Source organism: Felis catus, chromosome A2, assembly GCF_018350175.1.
Source record: "Felis catus isolate Fca126 chromosome A2, F.catus_Fca126_mat1.0, whole genome shotgun sequence".
NCBI lineage: Eukaryota > Metazoa > Chordata > Mammalia > Carnivora > Felidae > Felis > Felis catus.
In genome coordinates, this window is record NC_058369.1 from 105,057,342 (window position 1) to 105,081,865 (window position 24,524).

The window sequence follows — 24,524 nt, forward strand, 5'->3', positions numbered from 1 at the left end:
AGCTGCTTACAAAATTAAAGGTGCTCCTTACCATATGACCCACCAATTGTGCTCCTTGGTCTCCACATAACGGAGATAAATACATATCCACACAAAAATCTACACACAGATGTTTACAGCAGCTTTATTCATAATGCCAAAACTTGGAAGTGACCAAGAGGTCCTTCAATATGTAAATAGATAAACAAACTGTGCTATGTCCATAGAGCAGAATATTACTCAGTGATGAAAAGAAATGAGATATCAAGCCATGAAAAGACCTAGAAGAAACTTAATGCATTATTGCAAAGTGAAAGAAAAGGTCACATACTTTATGGTTCCAACTATATGATATTCCAAGAAAAGCACATGTATGGAGACATAAGAAGATCAAAGGATCATTGGTTACCAGAGATTTGGAAAGATAGAGGGATGGATTGAGACATGAGTAGGTGAAGCACAGAGGATTTTTATGGCAACGAAACTACTCTGTATAATGCTCTAACAGTGGATACATGTATTACTAGATACATGTCATTATCTATTTGTCTAAAAGCACAGAATGTATCCGAGTGACTGACCCCACTATAAACTATGGATTTTAAGTAATAACCTAACAATACTGGTTCATCAATGGTACACATGTACCACACTGATGCAAAATGTCGATAATAGGGAGAAATGGGAGAAGAATGAGGGGGTATGTGAGAACTCTGTACTTTCTGCTTAGTTTTTTGTAAACCTACAACTGCTCAGAGAATAAAGCCTATTAAAAATAGTTTGTAAAAGAAGGCAGATTTGCCTGCTTCCACCTTTCTCTCCTTGGTGTGTTGCTCTCTTGTAACGTCTCATTTTCTCCCCAAGTCTTTAGAGCCATGCAAAGCTTCTCCCGGATTTGTGGAGACGGCTCACTAAATTCTATGTGGATGATCTCTGATGGCTCCTCAGACGTAGAGTCCCCCCTTCAACATTACCCAAATACATGGTCCTGAAGCACATTTGTGCCTTTTCCCTACATCTCCTTATTTATTTTCTCATGGCATAACTCTGAAAGTAATACCCTAGAGATTACAACTTCACATGGCAAACTATGCAAAATATCAATTAGCTCAACAGTATTTCTGGAAGATGAAAGGACATCCTTTTGGTTAGGCCAGGTTATCCGAAGCAGTAGATGGATTGCTTGTTAGTATCCCTGTTTTCAGCACTACCTTGTTTTCCTCCACTCTTTCCTAAACATGTGTTTAATTGTTATATCACTTCCTCTAAACACTGTTTTTCTTATTGCTCAGATACCTGAGAATTCAATGCAAATTCCTTTATTTTTCATCATTTTAATGCACTATAAAGTGTCAAGTATGAAGTGCGGATGACAAAGAAATAGAAAAAAAATCTCTACCTTATGACTCATCAGCACCTCTAACTCACACTCTGTGATGTTCTTGTGATAGAAAAAATAGATTTTCCTGATGCCACTTCCCTAAGGTTTCTTTCATTAAGGACCACTTAATTCCGAGAGAGCCTATTCTATATATTCACCAGACAGAGGCTTTCACTCTCCCCTTGAATGTCAGCATCTCATCCCACCACCATCAGACCAGTTTTTCTAGGTTGCAGTAACAGGCAGGAAAGAATGTGGGTTTGTGTTGCTCTATAGCACTCAATCTCAGTCCTGATCGGGGGCTTCTATTATTTTGCAAACCAGGTAGCCATCTATAATTTGCATAATGAGGGACCTGAGTTACCGCAGTCCATTAAGATATTAAAGTTTCACAAAACCACCTGAGCATTTCACTTTTTGATGCAATCAATAAGCTCTTAATGAATTTTGAACAGGGTTACATACGCTAAGAAAGAAGGGTAGGGAAACAAGATAGAAACTTTCGTTTTTAAAAATGTAGTTAGGGGCACCTTGCTGTCGTGGTGGGTTAAACGTCTCTTAATCTCCGCTCAGGCCATGATCTTACACTTCTTGGGTTCAAGCCCCAGATCAGGTCTGCACTGATGGTGTGGAGGCTGACCTGGATTCTGTCTCTCCTTCTCTCTGCCCATCCCCTGCTGTGTTCACTCTCTTTCTCTCACAAAAGAAAGAAACTTAATTTTTCAAAAGAATTTAAATGATCATCTGGTAAGCATAATTAACGAATACATAAAAACAATTCTGTGAAAACAATTAAGTTGGAAAGCAGAGGTCACAAGACACTTTCAAGAATCTAACATTTCAGATTCTTGAGAAAGCCCTTGAAACACAGCACAAAATGAGGTATAAAAATTTCTATTTATATAATTCACCCTGAATTTGCTGTTCAAAATATTTTTATGGTCTGTGCTCCACACTGTCTACATCAAAGTGTCTAAGCAATAAAAAAAGATGAGCCTATAATAAAACCACCTCTCTTCCTTGATTTGTTTGGTTTTTCACGGTGCCACTTGTCTGGAGAAGACTGATGAATGTGTTGAATCTGTAAAATTCCTGCTTGTGATGTCATTTTTGGGGGAACAAAAATCAAGAATGGAAGAAACCATTTTTTGAACATCTATCACATTTAGGGCACTGTGCTAGGCACTTTCCATTTACTACCAGTCAAAACTTTGCAAATGGCCTCTCACTTCAGAATTTCTGTCACTATGCTAAGGTGACAAAACAAAATCAGTTTAACTAACTTGACCAGTAAGGTAGAGGCAGATTTAAATAGTGGTTTGTCTGATCCCAAAGCCCATGTTCTTTCCATCCCCACAATGCTGCCTTTCTTATAATCTGATGGAGTATCTCGCACTGTATCAATCTGTAACTTCTAGTGCATTTACCAAACAAGTGATTTCAAGAAAGCTAATGCACATTACTGGACTTGTTCCAGGTCATAAAATTAAGTAGCCACTGTATTATATATTAGAATAATAAAAATAATAAAAAATGCCATTCACTGAAGTTCTAACATATATCAAACACTCCACTAATATATTACATATGCTACCGTATTTAATTAAAATTCAGAAAACCTCTGTGTAATACATATTATTTAGCCATATTGGAGATGAAATAATTTAACAACATAGATAAAATATAGCATTGTGATCCATGTTACTCTGTATTAATTGACTGTTACGCCCACACTGTCCACTCTATCTCCGTCTTGCATTTAATGAGCAAACTATGCCACATTCCAAATTAAGCACAGCTGAAGTGCAAAACACTTTTATTAGGATAATGCCACCCTCATGTTACTACTACCTGGAAGGACATCCCTCCCTCCTTTGTTATTTAATGAATGGCAGAATTAGGATTAATATTTTTCCATATGCATTACAGAATAGTTTATATTAGGACAAGTACATGAAAGAAAAGAATAATCCTTATTTTTATTTCATATTGAAAAAGTAAGGAATTATTTTACACACAATTAACAGCGTAAAGGACACAGTGATTGTTGTTAATAGTATTGCCTTGCACTGGATCAACGTAGTTCAAAAGTGTTTAACCTGAGAAGTGATTTCCTTGAGAGAAAACTCACACTGATAAATACCTTAATCCCCTGAATTCTCAACAATGGTTAGTGTGTACCTTTTTCTTGGATTTCAGTGTAATTTCATTAATATAAAAATTAACTCAATTTGGGACTATATCAAAATTAAAATCTTTTGCAGAGTGAAGGAAATCATCGATAAAATGAAAAGCCAACCTACTGAATGGGAAAAGATATCTGCAAATGATAGATCTGATAAGAAGTTAATATCCAAAATATATAACGAACTTACATAACTCAACACCAGAAAAAAAAATCTTGATTAAAACGGGCAGAGCACCTGAATAAATATTTTTCCAAAGAAGACATGCCAAGATGGTAAACAGACACAAGAAAAGATGCTCAAAATTACTAATCATCAAGGAAATGTAAGCAAAACTACAATAAGATATGATTTTATACCTGTCAGAATAGTTAAAATCAAAAAGGCAAGAAATAATTAATGAGCACTGGTGAGAATGTGGGGGAAAAAAGGAGCCCTCACGCACTGTTGGTGGAAATGTAAATTGGTATAGCCACTGTGGAAAACAGTATGAAGATTCTTCAAAAAATTAAAAATAGAACTCCCATATGATCCAGCAATTCCACTACTGGGTAAATGCCCAGAAGAAAGGAAATGAAAACATCAATTCAAAAGATATATGGACTCTATATTAATGAAGCATTATCTACAATATCCCAAGTATGGAAGCCACCAAGTTCTATGAATAAAGAAGGCATACACACACACACCCACACACCCACACACAGCACAGCACAGCACACACAATAGACTATTACTCAGTCACAAAAAAGGATGAGATCCTGCCATTTGTCAAAACACAGATGGACCTAGACAGTAACATACTAAATAAAATAAGTCAGACAGAAAATGACAGATACCATATGATTTTACTTCTATTCGAAATCTAAATAACAAAACAAATGAATAGACAAAACTTAGAAAGCAGAAACAGATCCATAAGTACAGAGAACAAACCAAAGGTTGCCAGAGGACAGGGGGCTGAGTGAAAGGATAAAATGGGGGAAGGAGAGTGGGAGATACAGGCTTCCACTTGTGGAATGAATAAATCACAGGAATACAAGGTACAGCATAGGAAATACAGTCGGTGGTATCTTAATGGGGTTGTATGGTACAGATGGTTGCTACACTTAGGGTGTGCATAGCCTAATGTACAAACCTGTTCCAATCACTATACTGTGCACCTGAAACCAATGTAACATGGTATATCAACTATACATCAGTTAAAAACAAGAAATACAATTACTTCATTAAGACCTTTCTGAAAATATATCTGTGACAGAAGTTGATAAAAGTTGCAGGTGTTCACTGTTTTCTGTCCTATTCATGTTAAGTCAATGATATTTTATGCAACGTATTCATGTTCTTAATTTAGAAATGCCAGGTAAATATTATTGGTTATAATTACTACTTAAAAATTCCATATTCTAGAATATTGAAGAGTGAAAAACTAATATCAGTAATTATTTATCTTCCAATAATAAAGCGCTTTATCTGTGTTTATGAAATGTTTTTTTAATTATTCACACAAATACGTTACCTCTCAAATAAATCTGACACAAAACTGTTAAAATGTTTCATTTTGTATTTTAATAAATATTTTTAGTATCATATTCTGAGGTTTTCACTATTAAAAAACAAGTGTAGTGATGTCAACACCCTTTGGTTATTTGACTTCATCAATATCATACCGTTTTCATTATCTTGTTTATTATTCAAATAAGGTTCTAACTCTACTACTCCAGTTAAAACATCCGTTCCCAAAACACTGAGAATTATCTTACAAATTCCCCCTTTTATTCAATCATTTCTGAAATATTTCATAATTCTTTTCCAGCCTTCCAGAAATGTCTTATACTTTTTGCCATCATCCCCTTCATAAAACATCTTCTTCCATTTAGCACCTATTGCCATTTTCCTTGGACCTCTTGTGACCACACTGTCTTTCACCCTTCCACGCGTCTCTCCTCAACAATGGCCCTTTCAATATCAATATTCCCTGTAAAGTGCCCTGGCCCCTCTTTTAAGTATTTCTTTTCTTTTAATCATCCCTCCAACTACCATGCTTTGAAATATTATACATTTATTGAGTTCCAAGTCTATGCTCTCAGCCTTTCTCCTAAACTGCCCATCCAGTCACTAGTTTTCCCATCAGATACATTCATTTGAATGGATTACTCCTCAAGTTTGCTACATTGAAAGTAAACTGATATTCTTCTTCTCTAACCCCAGGAAATTGGCTCTTTCTTCTTTCATATCCTCTACCTCAAGGAACTAGGTGCAGATATGATGGCAATCTTGATGGAATGAATTCCTCCTCTCCTTGGCACAGCATTCCCTGCAATCTAAAGCTGAGGTAACACTTCTGCAGTGTGATCTCTAGCCCTCCTCTCCTCTTCACTTCCATGGTCCTAGTTTGGGGCCCCTTTGCCTCTCAGGCCCTCTCCTTATTGACCTCCCAGCCTCTTCACTTATCTCTCTCCATTCTGGGAAAAGAATATGTCAATCCTCTGCATAAAGCTTCCAATAGCTTCCCCTTGCTTTTAGGTTAAAACTCCAACATCTTTTACCAAAGTTTGAAGGTTTTCTTACAACCTGCCCGAATTCATCAAATTGGCATTCCCCCATTCATTCCCACCAAACATCCTACACTTGAGTTGCAGTGCTTTCAAGACCTAAGAATGTTGGCATGCTTTTACTTTTATTTTCTTTCTTTGCTCTGCTTGAAATAGACTTCCACTCCTCCCAGAGTAAACAATCCAGTTCTCATCTTCCAAAACCCCAATCAATATTAACTCCTCCTTAAAACTTTCTACAGCCCCCTTTATCAGCTACACAACTTCCCTGTTTTCACAGCTTTGTTCATGACTATGGTACGCCATGTGCTGTTGTGTATTTACAGTATTGTTCAATTATGAATTTCTTGAGGGAAGGGATGTCAATATTCTAGTCAGCCTCTACCTCAGTGACTTCACATAACTGAGTCCTCGATAACTCTTTGTTGTGAGTTGACTTAATAAAACTTTCATATAATATATACCTTAGACTTTCCTATATTATACATTATATATCATACATCATGTATTATAAACCTATTTATTATATATATGTATTATATATATACACACCTTAAAAACTATGGGTATGTGTACATAGATGCGTTTATGGTGTATGTATGTGCATATACATACATACATATGAAGCATGTTAAGGCACAAAAAGGCCCTTACATATCATTTTTTCTAATCAATGAATATTACAAACTCAGAAACCAAGAACCAAAGTCATTAAATGACTGTTCCAATGCTCTACAGCTTGTTAGTGATAAACACAGTGTTAAGAGTTCCTGTCCCAGCTGCTCAACCAGTGGACCTTTTACTACATCCCTGTAATTCAGTGATGTGACCAATAATTTAACTCCCTATTAGTTGCTGTACCAAGACCAAGAAACTGGAACAGACATCCTGGACAGTCTCACCTCACCTCACCTCATTTTCTCTCCCAATTCTCTTCCTATTTTCATCGACAAACACAATTCTTTCATCTCTACATTTTCATTTACAGTGTATCCCACTCCTTTAAATATTTCCTAATTCATCTGATAACAACTCTCAATTTCTTTAGAGATAATAGCAAAGCCTCCTTTCCCTCTTGAAAAAAAAAAAGAGGAAAAATTTTCCTCTCCAGTTTACTTCACTTTTTTTCCCCCACCAAGCCAAGGACCACCATAAAAGAGATGACATTATCACCCTCATCGTACTAGCTTATATTTTCACATGCATATCACGTTGAAATTTATAGATTACTTTCTCATAACTCACTCATTTGCTCTTCGTAACACTATGAATAGTCAGAAGAAGGTATCACTGCATTTATATGCAGCTGAGAAAACGAGGGGTCAAAAGTTAAATGAACCTGCCAACATTCTTCTAGCTAGCAAGAGCTGGCACTGGCAGTGGAACCAAGGTCTCCATATCCTTGCTTCTGAGAGGTTTCCACTATTTTAAATGGTTTATTGGTTTGTGTTCCCACCATGACATTTATGTTGACATATATTGGCACCTCAGATGCTGCACAGTGAATGTTGCCTAGATTCTAATTCTATCTGAATTACTGCTTGGGTTTTCTTACTTTAACAGCACAAATTTCAAGCAGGCAAGTACAATTTTGTCTAGTACTTACCTACTGGAGAAGTTCTTCCCAAACCTCCAAATAATACCATTTAATGGTAAATTATAGTTTGATTATTGTTTTTTGTTATGACCAAGCTTCAGAAAAGTAAAACCATGGCATTAGCTAAAGTAGAGGAGATCTTCAACTCTTTGTTTGAATGTGAAATAAATTAATATGATTTCATCTGCATCCACTAGTCAACAACTAATATTTAAACTCCAAATGGCAACAAGAGTGGCTAACACTGACATCCAAATGGCTTTCCTAAAAGTGTGTGTGCTATTTCTTGCAACATTCTGAAGCAAATTAGGTACTCTGGCTTGAAATAAATTTCTGTTCAATCTTCTCCCCAAGTTGCCGGAGAGATGCAACTTCTTTAAAATTTCAGAATATTGGTGTAATTGTAGAGTAGACTAGCCTCTCTTTGCAGCTGGGGGCTACAGATAGTTGCCGCCAGGAAAGAGTCCCAGTCTGTGTAACTTGTTTGCAATCCCATGACAAATACATCTTTTCCCTCCCTTCTACTGCATGCTTCTCTTAACGTTTAGGCATTGCCAAGGAACTCTTAATTTACCCCTACCCCTAAGCAACAGGAATAATGTTTCCTACTTCATTTCTATACACATGCCAAGTTTCAGGTCTGCTAAAGAATTCTCAGCGTCCTTTAGAGGAGAAAAAAAGACACTGGAGAAAAGGGAGTTAATTCCTCATTTGGTATTGTTTTCCTGCTTGTCACTGTCCCACCAGGACCTCAAGTCAGCACTTTGCCTGGAGCTTCTGAGGCACAATTAGTTGCTGCTTTTGTTAGTTGGTTGAAAACAAAGCAGAAGAATTCTCAAGGCAGGAAAAGTTTAAACCTAAACATCCTTACGACTGCACACTTGAAAAATCACGGCATTCACTCATTAAGAATTGATCTTTGCACCCTCTCCCTGAGCTCACTGGAGCCCCATCTGCCTTTGGCTGTTAGGACTGCCCTCATCTGGCTTGTTTCCACGTGTCCCACATTTCACAAAGCTATACTTAACAAATTCAACTCTATACCCACACGTTTCATGGCACTGAGCAAAGTGCCTGAAGACAGAATGAAGACCGGGTGTGAGCTGCTTGCCTCTTCTTTGCCAGAAATATAGTTGAGGAACTCTCGGTAGAATGAAAGCCCAGAGGTTAAGAACGCACTTCATTATGAAAGCACCGTGTTGGGTGTCCTCATTAACTACAGAGCTGCGAGAGAAACACGATTCCCGTGGCTCTCTCATGCCTCTTAGTTGCTAGGTTGTTCTTCCCTAATAGCACCGGGCATGACCCAATTTGCTTCCTAGTACTCGTACTTTTCACCTTAGGATCCCGCTACACCGGGGCTCTCAAGATGCACAGGGGTCCCTCCTGAAGCCCAGCAGCTTTGTAATACGGACCCAGAGGTGGAGAGGAGAAGAAGGGAGAACTCTGTGCCACTTACCAGTCTTCCACAGATACGGAGTGGACGCCTCAGCCTGGCTGGGAGCCGCAGCCCCGCAGGCGCCCGGGCACAGCAGCAGCAGCAGCAGCAGCGGCGGCGGCAGCAGCGGCAGGACACCGGGGCGCGGGCCCGCGGCGCCTGGGCTCCGGGACGCGGAGCGCCTCGCTTGCAGCCCCATGCCGCCCGCAGCCGCTCCAGGGTCCGGATCCGGAACGCGGTCGGCAGGGAATTTTTCTGCGCCCTCACTCTGTCTTCCCAAGGACTGCAGAAAGCAAAGCTCTTCCCTGCTATTGTTCGTTTCAGATGAAAAGGAGCGAAAGCGCGTTTAACACCGGGGAACAATAGCGTCCGCGGTGGCCGTGGCTGCAGCCTCCGCTGCCGCTGGCGGGGATGCTGCTGCGGCTGCCATTCCGCGCAGAGTGGCAGGTCCTAGCGGCGAGGGAGGCAGCCGGCCGCAGGGGGCCCCAGCTGACTGAGCAGGTCCTCGAGGTCTGGGAGGCAGCGCAACCCCCTCCGCCAGCTGGAGAGAGGGGAGGGGGGCGTGAGCCGAAAAGGAGCGAGGGGGGGCGGGGGTGGGGGCTGGAGGCAGGAGGCGGCGAGAGCGCCAGGGCGAGAAAGGAAGGAGCGAAGGGGAGAGGGGGCACCCAGATCGAACACGCCCGCCCAGAGAACTCCTGTGCACATGGTGCGATGAAATATGTTTGGAAGGATACACCAATGAAAAGAATCATCACCCGACAGGCTTCAGCATGACAAATAACAGGCATTGAAATTCATCGGCATCCAAGGAGTCAAATGCTACATCTCGTGGCATGCTATTCTTAGTGTGTATTTACACAAAGCATCAGTGTGTATAATTTATTTTTAATCGGTGGCTTCTGAATTACTTTATGTCGGAAGCCGTATTTATGATCAGATGTAAAAAACACAAACAGCAGAGTTGTTTACTTGCCACTGAAAAGCATTTGAACACTCTCTCAAATGTGTTTCCTTTTAACTTAATCTGTTCTCAACAGAAATACCAACAATACTGACCTGTGACAGATCAAAGTACATTGTGTTTTCAGTCTTTAAAACTGAATTAGTACTTAATAAGCATTCACAATGCTATCTAGTTACATTGATAAGGTTTTACAAACACCCATCTTAAAACCGTATTTCAAACACGCAGTGACTAAAAGTGCTATCCCCTTTATCTACTTCTGTCAAAAGTATGCCCCCTTTAAGTACCCACACAGCTGTAAGTAAAATGAAAGGGAAAACTGGGTTTCCACTATTTGGGTATCTCCAAATTAGGACACTCTTTACTTAAAAATCCCAGGCATTAATTTCTCTGAATCTTATTGTAGAAAAATGCTTCATAGTCTAAAAAACCTAATGCTTTGCGGTCTTTTGTTCTGTGTTTATTTTCTTAAACCATACACAATGAAACAAAGTGTATGAAGTCAGATAATGCTTTGCCCTTTCTTTCTTTCTTTCTTTCTTTCTTTCTTTCTTTCTTTCTTTCTTTCCCTCAATAATACCCTTTTATTAATTCATTTTCTAGTAAAGCTAAAATAATAAGGCATGTAGCCAATTAAAAAGTCAGCAAACAGAAAGCCAAAGAAAACTATCCACATCCGGTCAGCAATACTTGGCCAAATAAAATTTAAAAGGCAGGAAAACTACTCTTTATGACTTTACTCCAAAAACACAGCCAACTCCAGAGTTTAAAATGAGGAAACTACGGTTTCTGACAGAGGAAACCTTCCATAAAGCTCTCTTGGGACGCCTGCCGTTTTGCAGATCATTCCAGACACAGCCCTTGTGCATGCATTAGATTAAAAGCAGGTTTGATCAAATAATTCCGAGGTCCTGCCTGTTTAAGTATTCTGACATCAGAGGAAATTAGCAATGTTTAAGGTTGCAAATTTGCTCTTTGTTTACTTTCCACTCTGTTAGGCCTCTAAGAGGGAATTAAAAGCTCAGAGCAACCTAGCTCTGTGAGTCTGTGATTAGGAGAGATAAACTAGTGTGGATTACTATTCCTTCACTGGTTAAAAATAAATAAATAAACACACACACACAGGCAACAATCAAAAGATTATAGGCTGATAAGGCATACAAAGGAAGCCTGATCCTAACAAATGTATGGTTCCCTAAAGGACACTTGTTTCAACAGTTACACCAAAGAAGAAAATAGCTCCTGCTATTGCTTCCTTCATTCTGTCTTCTGAGAGCAAACTCTACAAAGTACCTCTCTACAATGGCACTGCTTTCCTATCCTGGCTGTGTTTATTTCTCAGCTACTGTTAGCACCTTGCAGGTTTATCCTGAATTCCTCCAACTCTGACACAGGGAAGATGTCGAACTGGAAGCACTGTTTTAATAACGGTCCATTCTAAGCATTCTTAGGGAGTCCCAAACCAATTCACCAAGTAGAAACTCATTATATAACAGAAGACAGAGACTCTAAACAGTCAAGTTAGTACAATTTAATGTACAGGGTAATTAGTCCGACAAGAAGCCATTGGATGCTATACATAATAGCTTACGGTCAAAAGAAAAGTTAAGAATCTGATGTTTATATTTATCCATAATTATGTAATAATTACTCAACTGGTCAAGAGTTCAAACATTATAGCTACAACTTCAAACATTATACATATCACAGGAGTCAGGAACCACTTCTAAGTCAAAAATTTGCTGCCATTTAAAATACACGACTAGGATGAATATTCTGCAGACTGTTTGAAAAGAGTTAAAAATTGTGTTTCCTCCTTTAAGTTCAGTTTATACAAGTCATACGGGTCACATGCAAACACACATACAAGCCCAAACAGTTAGTAGCAAAAACATCTCTGGACAAGGTTAAAGAAACTGAGTCATGTAAGCATTTGTCTCACCACTAACATGTCTGTTCAATAACAATGCCATTATTGCACTTGAGGACAAAAATATATGGGTCTCTGAGGAGACAGATATGATATATATATTCAGATACATGTTCCTTTGTGAAAGCTATCGTGTCCAGGAGGATAAATCCTATCAATAAAACTGATGGACGGCAAGACATAGCAATCTTTGTTTTCTAGAATATGATATAAATAATACACAAATGTTTAATGACATGATGTCAAAATTTAGTCGTGAGAAGTCTCAAGGATGCAGATTAAATTGACCATCTGTACAGCCTGCCACAAAGTAAATCGTTCATCATTTTTCATAAAGAACTGTTCGAGTATTAATGAGCCAGGGCTACCAAAATTCTCCAAACCAACGGATGAAAATGCAAAGCATATTTTTTTTCATATTTAGAAATGAGACAATTCTGAACCTATCACCCTTCAAGTGGTGTCCTTTCATCCATCTTTATTATTTTTGTTGTCATTTCCAAACTCTTGATAGTGAGGACGTATACATATCTACACACATAAGTGAAGGAATATACACAAAGTTATTCACTGATAGAGTGTTACAGGGAAGTACTGAAGAATGTCCATTTTGAAATAAAAACTTTAAATATTTTTTCCTACATAAAATGTTTCCGGCCAGATTAAAAAAAAAAAAATCACCCAAAGGAATTCTGTTTGTGTGGCCTCTAGGTGTCATACTTGACCAAGATTTGGGGTGGATAACATTTATTTTGGGCTTCTTTCAATTCCCTTCTTGCCACACCCACCAAAGCGATAGAAGATAAAACATTTCCCTTTTTACCTTTGTAATAAGAGATCACAGATTTTGCTTTCTTTCCCAATTCTGACTGTAACAATGATCTTCTATTTTCTTTCCAATTCCTTTTCTTTATAACATCTTTTGTCTTGTTTGGTGGTTCATTGGTGATTACTTTGTTGGTGTTTGAGTGTGTGTGGTGAGGGGGGCGGCTAATTCTAGATTTCAAATAGTTTTACAGAAAGCAAATGCCATCATTTCTCCATTTTACTCAAAACTCAACCTGTTTGGAAGCAATACGGATCTGCTGCAAATAATGAGACCCCATGTTTTGAGTATCAAGTGCAAATGTACAATATTTTGGTTCACATACTTCTAGTGACCCCATCCTAGGCCATGTATGAGCAATAGTCCTGGACACAAGGTAGTACCCAAATTGTTAACAACTTTCACCAGTGACTTAGGAGGATGTTTCTGGAGAGAATACCCTGGCCAATACAGTGATCCAGGCATTTGAAAATTAATTATCACCAGTTGTGTCAGTGTCCTACAGATGGATACTCAAAATGTATGAGCCTTTAACAAACAATTGAAAACTAAATATGAAGGTCAATAATCCTTAAAGAGAGACCATTGTCTCGTGGTAGAGGTAGAAAAAAGCCAAAGATCAAAGTGAACACAGTTAAGAGTGGACAACTGCAAAGATGGAATGATAAATGCAGGCAAGCTTATTACGTTAAGATCAGTGTTCTGTTTGGGAAAATCTGTAACTGGATATGTGGGACAAATCTGTCTGGGTGGGTATCTTCAAGTCTTTGTTTCCAGAACCCCCTAAATTCCCAAAGCCTTCAGAGGCAGCTGACCCCTCCCTATTAAGAGCTGGCACACCCTTCTCCCAGCAAGGCTTTGTGTTCCTTGCTCCATAGACTGATAACTAACTAGGGTTAAGCTGCTGCATTACGTTAGCATAGGATATGCTGCTGGGCTTGTTAAGATTGTAAAAGGGCTACACGCAAAGGAACTGCAAGAATTAACTAGAATGTAATGGTAGGAGCCAGAAGAATATTCACAGAGCTAGATTTGGAGAGTGTTTGATTAGAGGCCAGAACATGAGAACAAGATAAGAGAGAGAGTTTATTAAACTTCCGGAAAACTCCACAGAGATGGAATTCAATACTCTGCCAGGAAGTGCAAAGTGGTAGTTCCTAGAACCCTGAAAGAGCAGTGATGGAAATTGAAATACCTAAATTACCAAGGCAGACAGGGAAGAAAGGGTCATTCTGGAACAAAGACACTCGGCAAAAAAAAATGAAGACCCAAGAATGGATTCTTCTTCTCCAAGGGGACATGCAGATGGCACACTAATCACCAAAAACATCAAGAATGTGTTGGTGAAAGAGACAACAGTATCTTAAAGTTCCATGGTGGCTCTTATGCCACCAGGCGGAGAGGTAGCCCAAAAGTTGAAGTCCCTGATTTGCTGGAGGTAATTTTGCACATGGTTATGAAGTAAGGTTCTGAATGAAATATTTTGCACAATGAGGGGCGCCTGGGTGGCTCAGTCAGTTAAGCATTGGACTACTGCTCAGGTCATGATCTCCTAGTTTGTGAGTTCAAGCCCTGCATCAGGCTCTGTGCTGACAGCTTTGTGTCCTTGCCCTACTCACCTTCTCTCTCAAAAATAAACGTTTAAGAGGCGCCTGGGTGGCGCAGTCAGTTAAGCGTCCGACTTCAGCCAGGTCACGATCTCACGGTCTGTGAGTTGGAGCCCCGCGTCAGGCTCTGGGCTGATGGCTCGGAGCCTGGAGCCTGTTCCCGATTCTGTGTCTCCCTCTCTCTCTGCCCCTCCCCTGTTCATGCTCTGTCTCTCTCTGTCCCAAAAATAAATAAAAACGTTGAAAAAAAATTTAAAAAATAAATAAATAAATAAATAAATAAATAAATAAACGTTTAAAAAAATATTTTGCACACTGATAACCAATTGTCCCAGAATCACTTAAAGGATTGTTTTTCTTATTGAATTGTGTCAACGCTTTTTACCAAAAATCATTTCACCATAAAGGAAAAGGTTTTTTTTATTCCACTGATAGATGTGCCTATCTTTATGCTCATATGATATTATCCTGATTACTGTAGCTTATACTAAGTTTTGACATTTAATAATGTTAAGACCTTCAACTTTTTTCTTTCTCAAAAACGTTTTCTGTGTCTCTAGTCCTTTGCATGTCCATCCTTTTTTCACCATCAGCCTCTCAGTTTCTACAAATCGCATATTGAGATTTAGATGACATTGCAGTGAACCTATAGACCAATTTGAGATGAACTGTCCTATTAATTCATGAACATGGACTACTTAGATCTTCAGAAATTATTTTCTTGAGTATTTTATACTTTTCAGTGCACAGATGATACTTATTCTGTTAAACCTAAGTTTTATAGTTTTTGATCTACTTGTGAACAGAATTGTTTTCTGAACTTCATTTCAGATTGTTCACAGCCAAGATTTAGAAATCAAGTTGATTTTTACATGCTGATTTTATACCCTACAATCTTGCTTAATTCATCTTACTTCCAATATTTTCTAAATTTCAAAGTTTTCAATATATAAAACTACCATCTACAGATATTTTTATTCCTTCCTCTTTGCTCTGAAAACCTTAATTATATTACAATGTTACTATAATTATTATTTTGTCTATTACCCAAGCTAAGACTTCCATCACAATGTTAAATACAAGTGAAGAGAGCTGGTACCCTGGCTTTATGACTGATCTTAGAAAGAAAATATGCACTCTTTCACTATGAACTATGATGGGAGCTGTAGATTTTTCATAGATGCCATTTCCAAACCTAGATTGGGAAATTTCCATTAATTCTTATATTGTTGAAAGTGTTTATCACAAATGGGTTTTGGATTTCCCAAATGATTTTTCAGCATGCTTTAGCTGTTTTATACCCTTTAATTGATCAATATAGTGTATTAACTGATTTCTCCAATGTTGAGCCAACCTTGCATTCTTGGAATCAATCACACCTGGTCATGATGTAAATCCTTTATGTAGGTTACTGAAAGTGATAGTCACCTTAAGTTGAGGTTTTTCCAGCTACTCATTAGGAACATTGGTTTTGAGTTTATTTTTTGTTGCTGTTGTGATGCTAGCTGGCTTTCATCATAAGGGTAATACAGACGTCACAGATGAGTTGGGATGGGTTTCCCCCTCTTATTTTCAAAGTTTGTGAAGGACTGTGTGACTTCTCTTTGAAATGCTTAGTATTCATTATTGACACGAGCTGGGCCTGGACATTTCCTCTATGAAAAATGTTTCATTACTATTTCAATTTCTTTACTTGTTATACATCTCCCCAGGTTTTCAATTTCTTCCCTAAGTTTTGTTAATTGGTTGTAGGAATCTGTATCAACTAAATTATTAAAATCGTTGGTAAAAATTCATTCATAATATTCAATTAAAATCCTTTAAATAGGATTCCATAGTGATTTAAATAGTGATTTCTCTTCTTTTGTCCCTGACTTTGGGGATTCATATCTGTTTTTTCTTGGTCTAGCTAAGCGTTTAAAGTTCTTTTTTTTTTTTAACTTTTCACAGAACTTTTAAAAAAAATTTTCTGTATTCATTTTAATTCATTGATTTACACTCTAATTTTATAATTTCCTTTCTTCTGCCTGCTTTAGTTTTAGTTGCTCTTTTTTTCTAATTTTGTAAGTATTTAGGTTACTGAGGCCTTAGGATACTTAGGGACTGACAGAGGATATTTCCTTAAGCTACTGAGGCCTTTCATATTTTTTGATATGACTTAAAAGCCCAAAATTTCCTAAGTATTGTTTATGTACATTACATACATTTTGATATGTTGTGTTTTATTTGCATTCAGTTCAAAATGTATTTTTACTTTTCCTGATGATTTACTCCTTGATCAAAGAGTTATTTTCAAACACACCATGCAATAATTTCAAAATATTTGGAGGTTTTCCAGATCTCTGGTGTGTAAGACTAATTTATTTGTAGTAAGGGGATCTACTATGCACGGTTTCTAGTTTTTGTTTTTACCTTTGTTCAGCTTCGTCTTATGATCCAGCATATGGTCTATATTGAAAAATGTTTCACAGGCACTTAAGAAGAAAATGTATCCTTCAGATAGTAGAGTTTTCCATAAAGTTCAAGTTGACTTGATAGCACTGTTCAAATTTATCTGTCTTGACTGCTTTTGTGTATGGTTGCTTTGTCAATTATTGAGAGTGGATTATTGTTATTTCCAGGCGCTATTGTTGAATTGTCTGTTGTTCCTTTTGGTTTGGTCAGATTTTACGTCATATATTTGGGAGCTCTGTTGTTAGGAGTACACACATACACTGAGTGTTATATTTTCCTCATGAATCGATCCGTCTTTCATTAGAACACATACTTTATTGTTTTCACGAATTTTTTGTCATGAAGCTTATTTTTTTGACAAAATAGCTACTTTTGCTCCCTTACTGTTACTGTTTACAGAATATCTATTTTTTCTATTCTTTAACTTTTAATCAATTTTTTTACTTAAATTGACAGTGTATCCCTAATAGATAGCACATAAGTTGACTTTGTTTTTTTATCTAATCCAATAAATGTTTGCCTTTCAACTGAGGTTTTAGGCTTATTCACATTTAATGTAATTATTCAAAGAGTTTTATTTACACTGTCATTTGCTATTCTCTGTTGTATCTTTTTTAATGTATCAGCTTTGAGATATAATCTACATACCATAAAATGCACCCATTTAAAGTACACAATGCACACTTATATTCACATAGTTATACAGCTACCACCACCAGGATATTTTCATTAAGCCAACAAGAAATTCCAAGCCTACTGTCAGTTATTCCCATCCTATCCTTTCCCTAGACTCTGGCAACCACTAACTTAATCTATGGATTGATCTCTTGTGGACATTTTATATAAATAGAATCATAAAATATACGGTCTTTTGTGAATAGCTTCTTCACTGAGCACAAGTTTTCAAGGTTTTTTCATGGTACTCATAAATCAACATTTCACTGTTTTTCATGATTGAATAATATTTTGTGTGGCTATACTGTATTTTGTCTTTTAATCAGTCAATGGATATTTGTTTCCACCTTTTGCCTATCATAAACAGTGCTGCTACAGACATTTACATACATCTCTTTCTTTTCCTCTGTTCCTCCTTTACGCCTTGTGTCTTTTTAGAATACTATTTTGGGGCACCTGGGTGGCTGAGTTGGTTGAGCATCTGACTTCGGCTCAGGTCATAATCTTGAGGTCCACGGGTTCGAGCCTCACATCGGGCTCTGTGCTGACAGCTCAGCACCTGGAGCCTGCTTCGGATTCTGCATCTCCCTCACTCTGTCTCTCTCACTCTCTCTCTCAAAAATAAACATTTCAAAAATTAAAAAAGAAAAGAATATTATTTTAATCCCTCTGGATTTTTAAAAGCAATTTTTTGAGTTAATTTTTTAATGGTTACTCTAAGACTACAATATGTCAGATTTTTACCTGAATATTATTCCCATAAAACACAGAAATTTTTTTTCCCAATTTATCTTTTCTCCCCCTTCTATGTGATCTATATATGTTATAAACCCAACAGTGTTATAAATCCTGCTGTATAAAACTTTATATATTTTAGAAGTCAGAAAATATATGAATAAATATATTTATAGACTCATATTTAATCATATGCTTACCATTTCTGACACTTCATTTCTTTATGTGGTTAGAGTTATTGGTTCATTTCATTTTCTTTCAGACTGATGAACTTCCATTAGCATTTCCTATAAAACATGTCTGTTAAGCAATCCTCTCAGACTTTCTTCGTTAACACATTTATTTCATCTTCATTTTTGAAGGATGGTTTTGTTAGATAAAGACTTCTTGGTTTACACTTTGGTTTTCTTTCAACTCTTGGAAGATGGAATTCCAATATCTTCTGGAAGCCATTGTTCCTGATGAAAAGTTAGCTAATGACTCTGCAGTTTCCTTGTATTTGCGGAATCTCTTTTCTCTGATGTTTTATAATATCTAATTATATTTGATATGGATCTTCTACTCAGGGTTTGTTGAATTTCTTAAGTGTTTAATATTTCTCATCAAATTCAGGAAGTTTCTGAGCACTATTTCTTCAATGTTTCTCTGCTCCCTTCTCTTTTTCCTTCTGGAACTTCCATGACCTATTTGTTGGCATGCTTGATACGGTTCACAGGTCTTTGAGATTTTGCTCATTTTATTTTTTTTCCCTCTCTATTCATCAGATTAGATAATTTCTACTAATCTATGTTCAAGTTTAGTGATTCAAGAATTCTATTTTCCTGGGTCTTAGGCTACTTCCATCTTTTGACTGTCTCAACATGTGACCTACATGACTGCCTCTGAAGGGGAAGGCAAGAGTTCTAAGGTACTAGGAGATGTTTACATAATTGCTTTCTACATACCGTTAGGCAATATTATACCATACAGACACAATCTAATTGCAAGGAAATCTGGAAAATACCAAAATGAAGAAAATGGAATGGATTTAATAAGTACATAACAATCGATCTGCCATATTCCTACCTTCAGGCAACTGCGCCACCCAAAAAGTCTGTGTTTTTTTGTTATCTGTTCACCTTGATATCCTAACCATCTACTTATTTTCAGGTCAAATAGTTGGGCAGACAGGTGGGCAATAGAGGATCAATAATCACTGTTTAAGGTAAAACTTGGAGTCTATTCTCTAGAAATCTCATAGTGATTAAGTTGGCAGTGCAGACCTCTCTCTGGGTTCAACTCTGATCAAATAAGAAAAACAAAAATTCACACTGGAGGCAGACTGGTAGTGATTACTTCATAACGGGTTGAATACAAGAGCTCTCTCTGCTTCATTTCCAAACCCTACAAAAACATTAATAGCAGAATTTCACATGTATAAGTGCATAAGATCAAACAGGAGAGAAAAAAACCTTTTGTCTTTGATAAAAGAGGTGAATGGATAGCAGTTTCTTATGTCGCATTGGCCCTTTAGCTCTGTATTTGCAAAGATTTTTATAGCAGGTTATCAAACTTAATCATCTCTAAGATAGGATTCACATAAACTCCAATGTGAATGGCTTTCTCTAGTCTTCATAACATGACAACCTTTCTTTATCTCACCTTCCAAATTTGAGATACTTCTGAGTTCTGACCCTTCCTGATAAACATTTTTTGCTTTATTCTTGGATACATATAAGGTATAGCTTCCTCCATTTAGCAGAGCTATTTTAAAAGTTTTCATCTGACTGAATTTTTAATATATTTTTTTTTTAATTTTAAAGTAATCTCTACTCTCATCTCTACACCCAAGATCAAGAGTCGCATACCCTATGGACTGAGCCAGCCAGGCACACCTCTCAATTTTTTTAACATCACTCATTTTGTATTATCCCCTCTCCTATTCAATTTGGCCCTACTTACATGTTTCAAGTTCTGCTATTGATGTTTTCGGAGAGTTTGAGGCTGAAGCAGAGCAAACTCTTAAATTTAATCCCCATTTTTTAATCCCCATTTTTAAATGGGAGTCAATATTTTTATTTTTCTTTTATATTTCCTAGTCAATTATTAAAGCAAAACCTTAATATTTAATTGACCGACATTCATTACCTTTACAAGTTAAAGGTCAGTTGAAATTTTCACGTCAGTTGAAATAGACAGTGAAGATACTATCATGCGGTGAAAGAAAAAAACACACAGAGGTTTAACAACTCTCCCATGTAGTTAATGCTAAGAGTGAAAACAGGATTCCATGATTTCCCTATGCACTGCGCGGTTGAAATTAGAGACAGCTTTCTAAAAATCAGTGATTTGGTAAAGAATATCTGTACTGAAAAATGTAACAATCACTAAAATCTGTCTAATTTGAATTTATTTAGAGTGGTATTAGGTTCATAATAGATGCACAATAAGTATTTGTGATAAGAGGGAAATAATTTAAATAATCATTCACATGTCTAAAACTTAAAAAGAACTGTTTTGTTTGTCTTGTTTTAGCAGTCTGGAAGGAAGAGTAACAACTGTGCCTAAGTATTCCAGGACTGGAAATGCAGAATGAATTCAAGAACAATACTTTTGCTAAGAATGAATGAATCGTGGCATACCTGAGCACCATTAACAAACTAAAAAAAATGAAGATGGTTTTTGAGATAAAAATTAATTTACTATGCAACAGTTATGTTTCTTTTAGAAAACCTGACAATTTTTTAGTTGTGACATTGGTATTTTAAGTGATACATCCTCCCTTGCTAAGAAAGTGGCCTTTCTTTATACTTCTACTGAGTAGGTGGTGAAAAGAGACCAGCTGTTCAACATGCTTGGCATTCATAAGTATAGATGCATTCATTTCTACAGACGAAGATATGCTTACATCTTACACCATGCACCGTAATACAATTAAAAAATCTATATTTATGCTGAATTCATTTGGCAATGAAATCAAGCTCATTGTAAGATGAAGATATGACACTTTGAGGGAAAAAAAGCCAATGTCATTAAATTAACTCCATCCATTGTACTACCCTGTGGTGACAGCAGACGTCACTACCAATTTTCTCAAGTTGCCGGTACACGCCTGTAACTGAAAACAGTATAAAAAGCTTTCTAATTAATTGCTACTGGCAGATCTGCTACTTCCAAAAGTTTTTCCCTGGAGATACAGATGCTAACCTGTCTCAGCATATGACAATTGCGTCCTTTTATAATTTACAAGGAAAATATTTTTATTTGCTAATCAATGGCACACAGAACATTGCAATAGGTCCGGGATATTGTATAATATATGTGTATGTATATATATATACATATATATATGTATATATATATATTAGTTTTATAATATATATAGTAATATATAATATACTAAATATATAATATATAAAGATTATAATCTGTAGAATATATATTATATATAAGATATATATCAGATTTATTAGGATATTATATATATATAATATTAGTTTTTTCTTTTCTAACTTGAACAATGGGGTTGAGAGCAGCCAAGTTTAGGCTGAACAACAGCTCAGTATCCAATTTTACTCTACTCAACTAAAAAGAGATAAACATAAGCAGCTAAGCTGGGCTCTGAGTGAAGCAGTTCTTCAAAACTCTATCAGCTAGCAAGACTTTAATCCACAACATATTTCATTTACCAAATTGCTGTGAGCACTCAACATAAGAGTTGGGATTATGGCAAAATGCCTTTATAAACACACGTGTACCTAAATGAAAAGTGATACCACATTATGCAGCTTTTTGAATGTACTGCAAGTTTTACATTTTGAGTCTAGATCTAGGCTCCTCCCAGCACCTGTTGAGTCATTACCCAGATGTGGTGGTAGAAGTCTGGAGTACTTGTTTCTTTTATTACAATTCTTCTGTGATTTCCACTGTGTTCCCCAAATCAAATTAAGGAAAATTCACCTATTCATTCAACCAAAAAATGGGACAAAACTTGCGGACTGCCTACCATGTGGCAAGCACTGTGGCAAGCTCTGGAAATACAGGGTCTTATATACCATGCATAACTCACTGAGCCTTCATGTATGCTTGACGCTGAACTTGGACATGCCCATGCCGGCCTAAGTGCACGCTGCTTGATTCTAGGGTAACGTAATATATATGACTGGCATCATGTAAAGAAAATGAAATGTAATATGGAGAAAAAGCACAAAAGGGAGAAAAACCCCATAATATATATATAAACACCCAGGGTACTAGGTTGGCATGTAATTAACTAACAGTGGGCATTATCCTCAATCGATACTTTGCAGACTAAACTGCCCCAGACAAGCAGCCCCCGCAGTGTGTAATGAGCGAAACTTCATGCTCTCTCTGTTGCCAGTGCTGATGTTTGAGTCCTGCTGTTCTCACATTCTGGGCTGCTGAGATGACTGCGATTTCTTGGCAGCTGAAAGGAAAGCTTGCTCTGGTTTCTCCCATAACAAGCAAGGGACAAAACCCATAATGCATCTTAATTTCACCCCATATGGAGTGAAAGGTAGTGTTGGTGGGGGCAGGAGACATCATGGACAATGGCTAGTGTGAAAGAAAACATACACCAAAAAAAAATTTAAAAATTTTAAAAAATTAAAAAAATATTAACTCAATAGGTTTAAACCACAAGAGATTTCTCTGTAGTGAAATGCAACACAGACTCAAACTCAATCATATTTCACTGGCTCATTATATACTTATAGGGGCTTCTAATGGTTTATGTGTCCTCTGAAAAAAAATAGGTTTCACAGATAAAGAAGATAAATACAGAATAAGTAGAGATTTTTAAATGGTTAATGTGTTGCTGATATAAACACATTTTTTTTTAATAAATAGCACTAATCTATTTTAGGATTTCAAATCATCTAAGTACAGAGGAGCACCAATGCTAGTCTGTTTTTAATAAATATTTTCTTAATATAATCTTGAAGAATTCCAACAAGTATATGTCTAGCTCTGACATAATACGGATTACTTCGTTTTCCATGAAATTAAAAAAGCGCCTGCATCATGTTGCTTTGTATTGGACCGTTAGCCACCATATTCTTTAGTCATTAAAAAGAAAAGTCTGAGTCACACGATAAATAAACCTAATGCTTACCTCTAAGCGGTAAGTAATTAAAATTAATAGTAAACATTTGCTTTACAGCATGTTTTTCCACTCTAAATTATGATTTTTTGCAACATTTCTTTAAATGGCTTTCACTTTTATTGCATTACAAAAGTGGAATCATATTCTTTGTATGCACTTCATTATCTCATTTGATTGGGTTTTAATTCCTGCAACATACAGCAAAGGCTGATGTGCCTTTTGCAATTTGAAACAGTGGTTGCATGCTGAGAATAATTAGCTTCACTAAGGCAGAACAAATGATTTCTTTGCAAAACACCAAGTCTGTGTTTCAACAAAGATAATTGCAGAATACCCAACTTATCTGGGGTCTTCCAGTATAGTGGTTACTTTGAGTTTAATTAACATTTTTGTAATCTTAATTCCCTAATAACTATAGTGACCTGGAAATTATCATAAGGAATATGGCTTTTGAAATCTGGAGGTGGACAAACTTTTTTGAATTGGTACATTTGATTTGTTTCCATTAAAATACTTATTGTATGTAGATTTTTTAAATCAAATATTAGTTGTTCCTAATAATAATTTAAGAAAAATAATTTTCTTGTTGACCATCGCTACAAGAATAGCAGTGGGCTATCCTTTCTGCCCAGTTTCACTTTGAGATTTTGAAGATATTTTCTTAATCTGATACAGGAAAATTGTAGGAAGCCAGGTTAAGTTTTCCCACATTTATTTTATTGAGACATTATGAATATAGTTATTAAATTCCACCAATCAATATATACTAAAGTCACTTATTGATAGCAACAGAAAGATGATTTTCATTTGTTTTATTATTAAGGAGCTAATCTTTAAACCAGTAAAATCTGTACTAAAATGTTCATTCAATGTTTATATTTTATTTAAAATTCTTGTTGAGGTAATGATTATTACAGCACCTTGAGTGGAAGCATTAATCAGAGTTTATTATCAGGAAAAAAGTCATGAGTGCATACTGCTCTGAAATTAAACCGTCCTTTCATATCCTTACTGGCTATAGGAAACTTAGTTTGTTGCTGCCTTACAGAGAACTGTCCAGCATCTTATAGTTCCGGGTATCAATGGTTTGACA

The 24,524-nt window shown here is 36.7% G+C and overlaps 1 protein-coding gene across 5 annotated transcripts in view; it reads right to left on the reverse strand.

The window, feature by feature from the left end:
- Nucleotides 1–24,524, reverse strand: part of THSD7A (thrombospondin type 1 domain containing 7A) — a 664,277-nt gene that overhangs the window by 419,261 nt on the left and 220,492 nt on the right. For 3 of the 5 annotated variants that reach the window (XM_019825529.3, XM_019825530.3, XM_019825528.3), the window contains exon 1: nucleotides 9,158–9,621. The exons of the other annotated variants lie outside the window; for them this stretch is intronic. In XM_019825529.3, coding sequence (XP_019681088.2) covers nucleotides 9,158–9,335 — 178 coding nt within the window. In that variant the 5' untranslated portion in view covers nucleotides 9,336–9,621. Of the gene's footprint in view, nucleotides 1–9,157; nucleotides 9,622–24,524 lie in introns of those variants that run through there. 5 annotated transcript variants of the gene reach the window in all.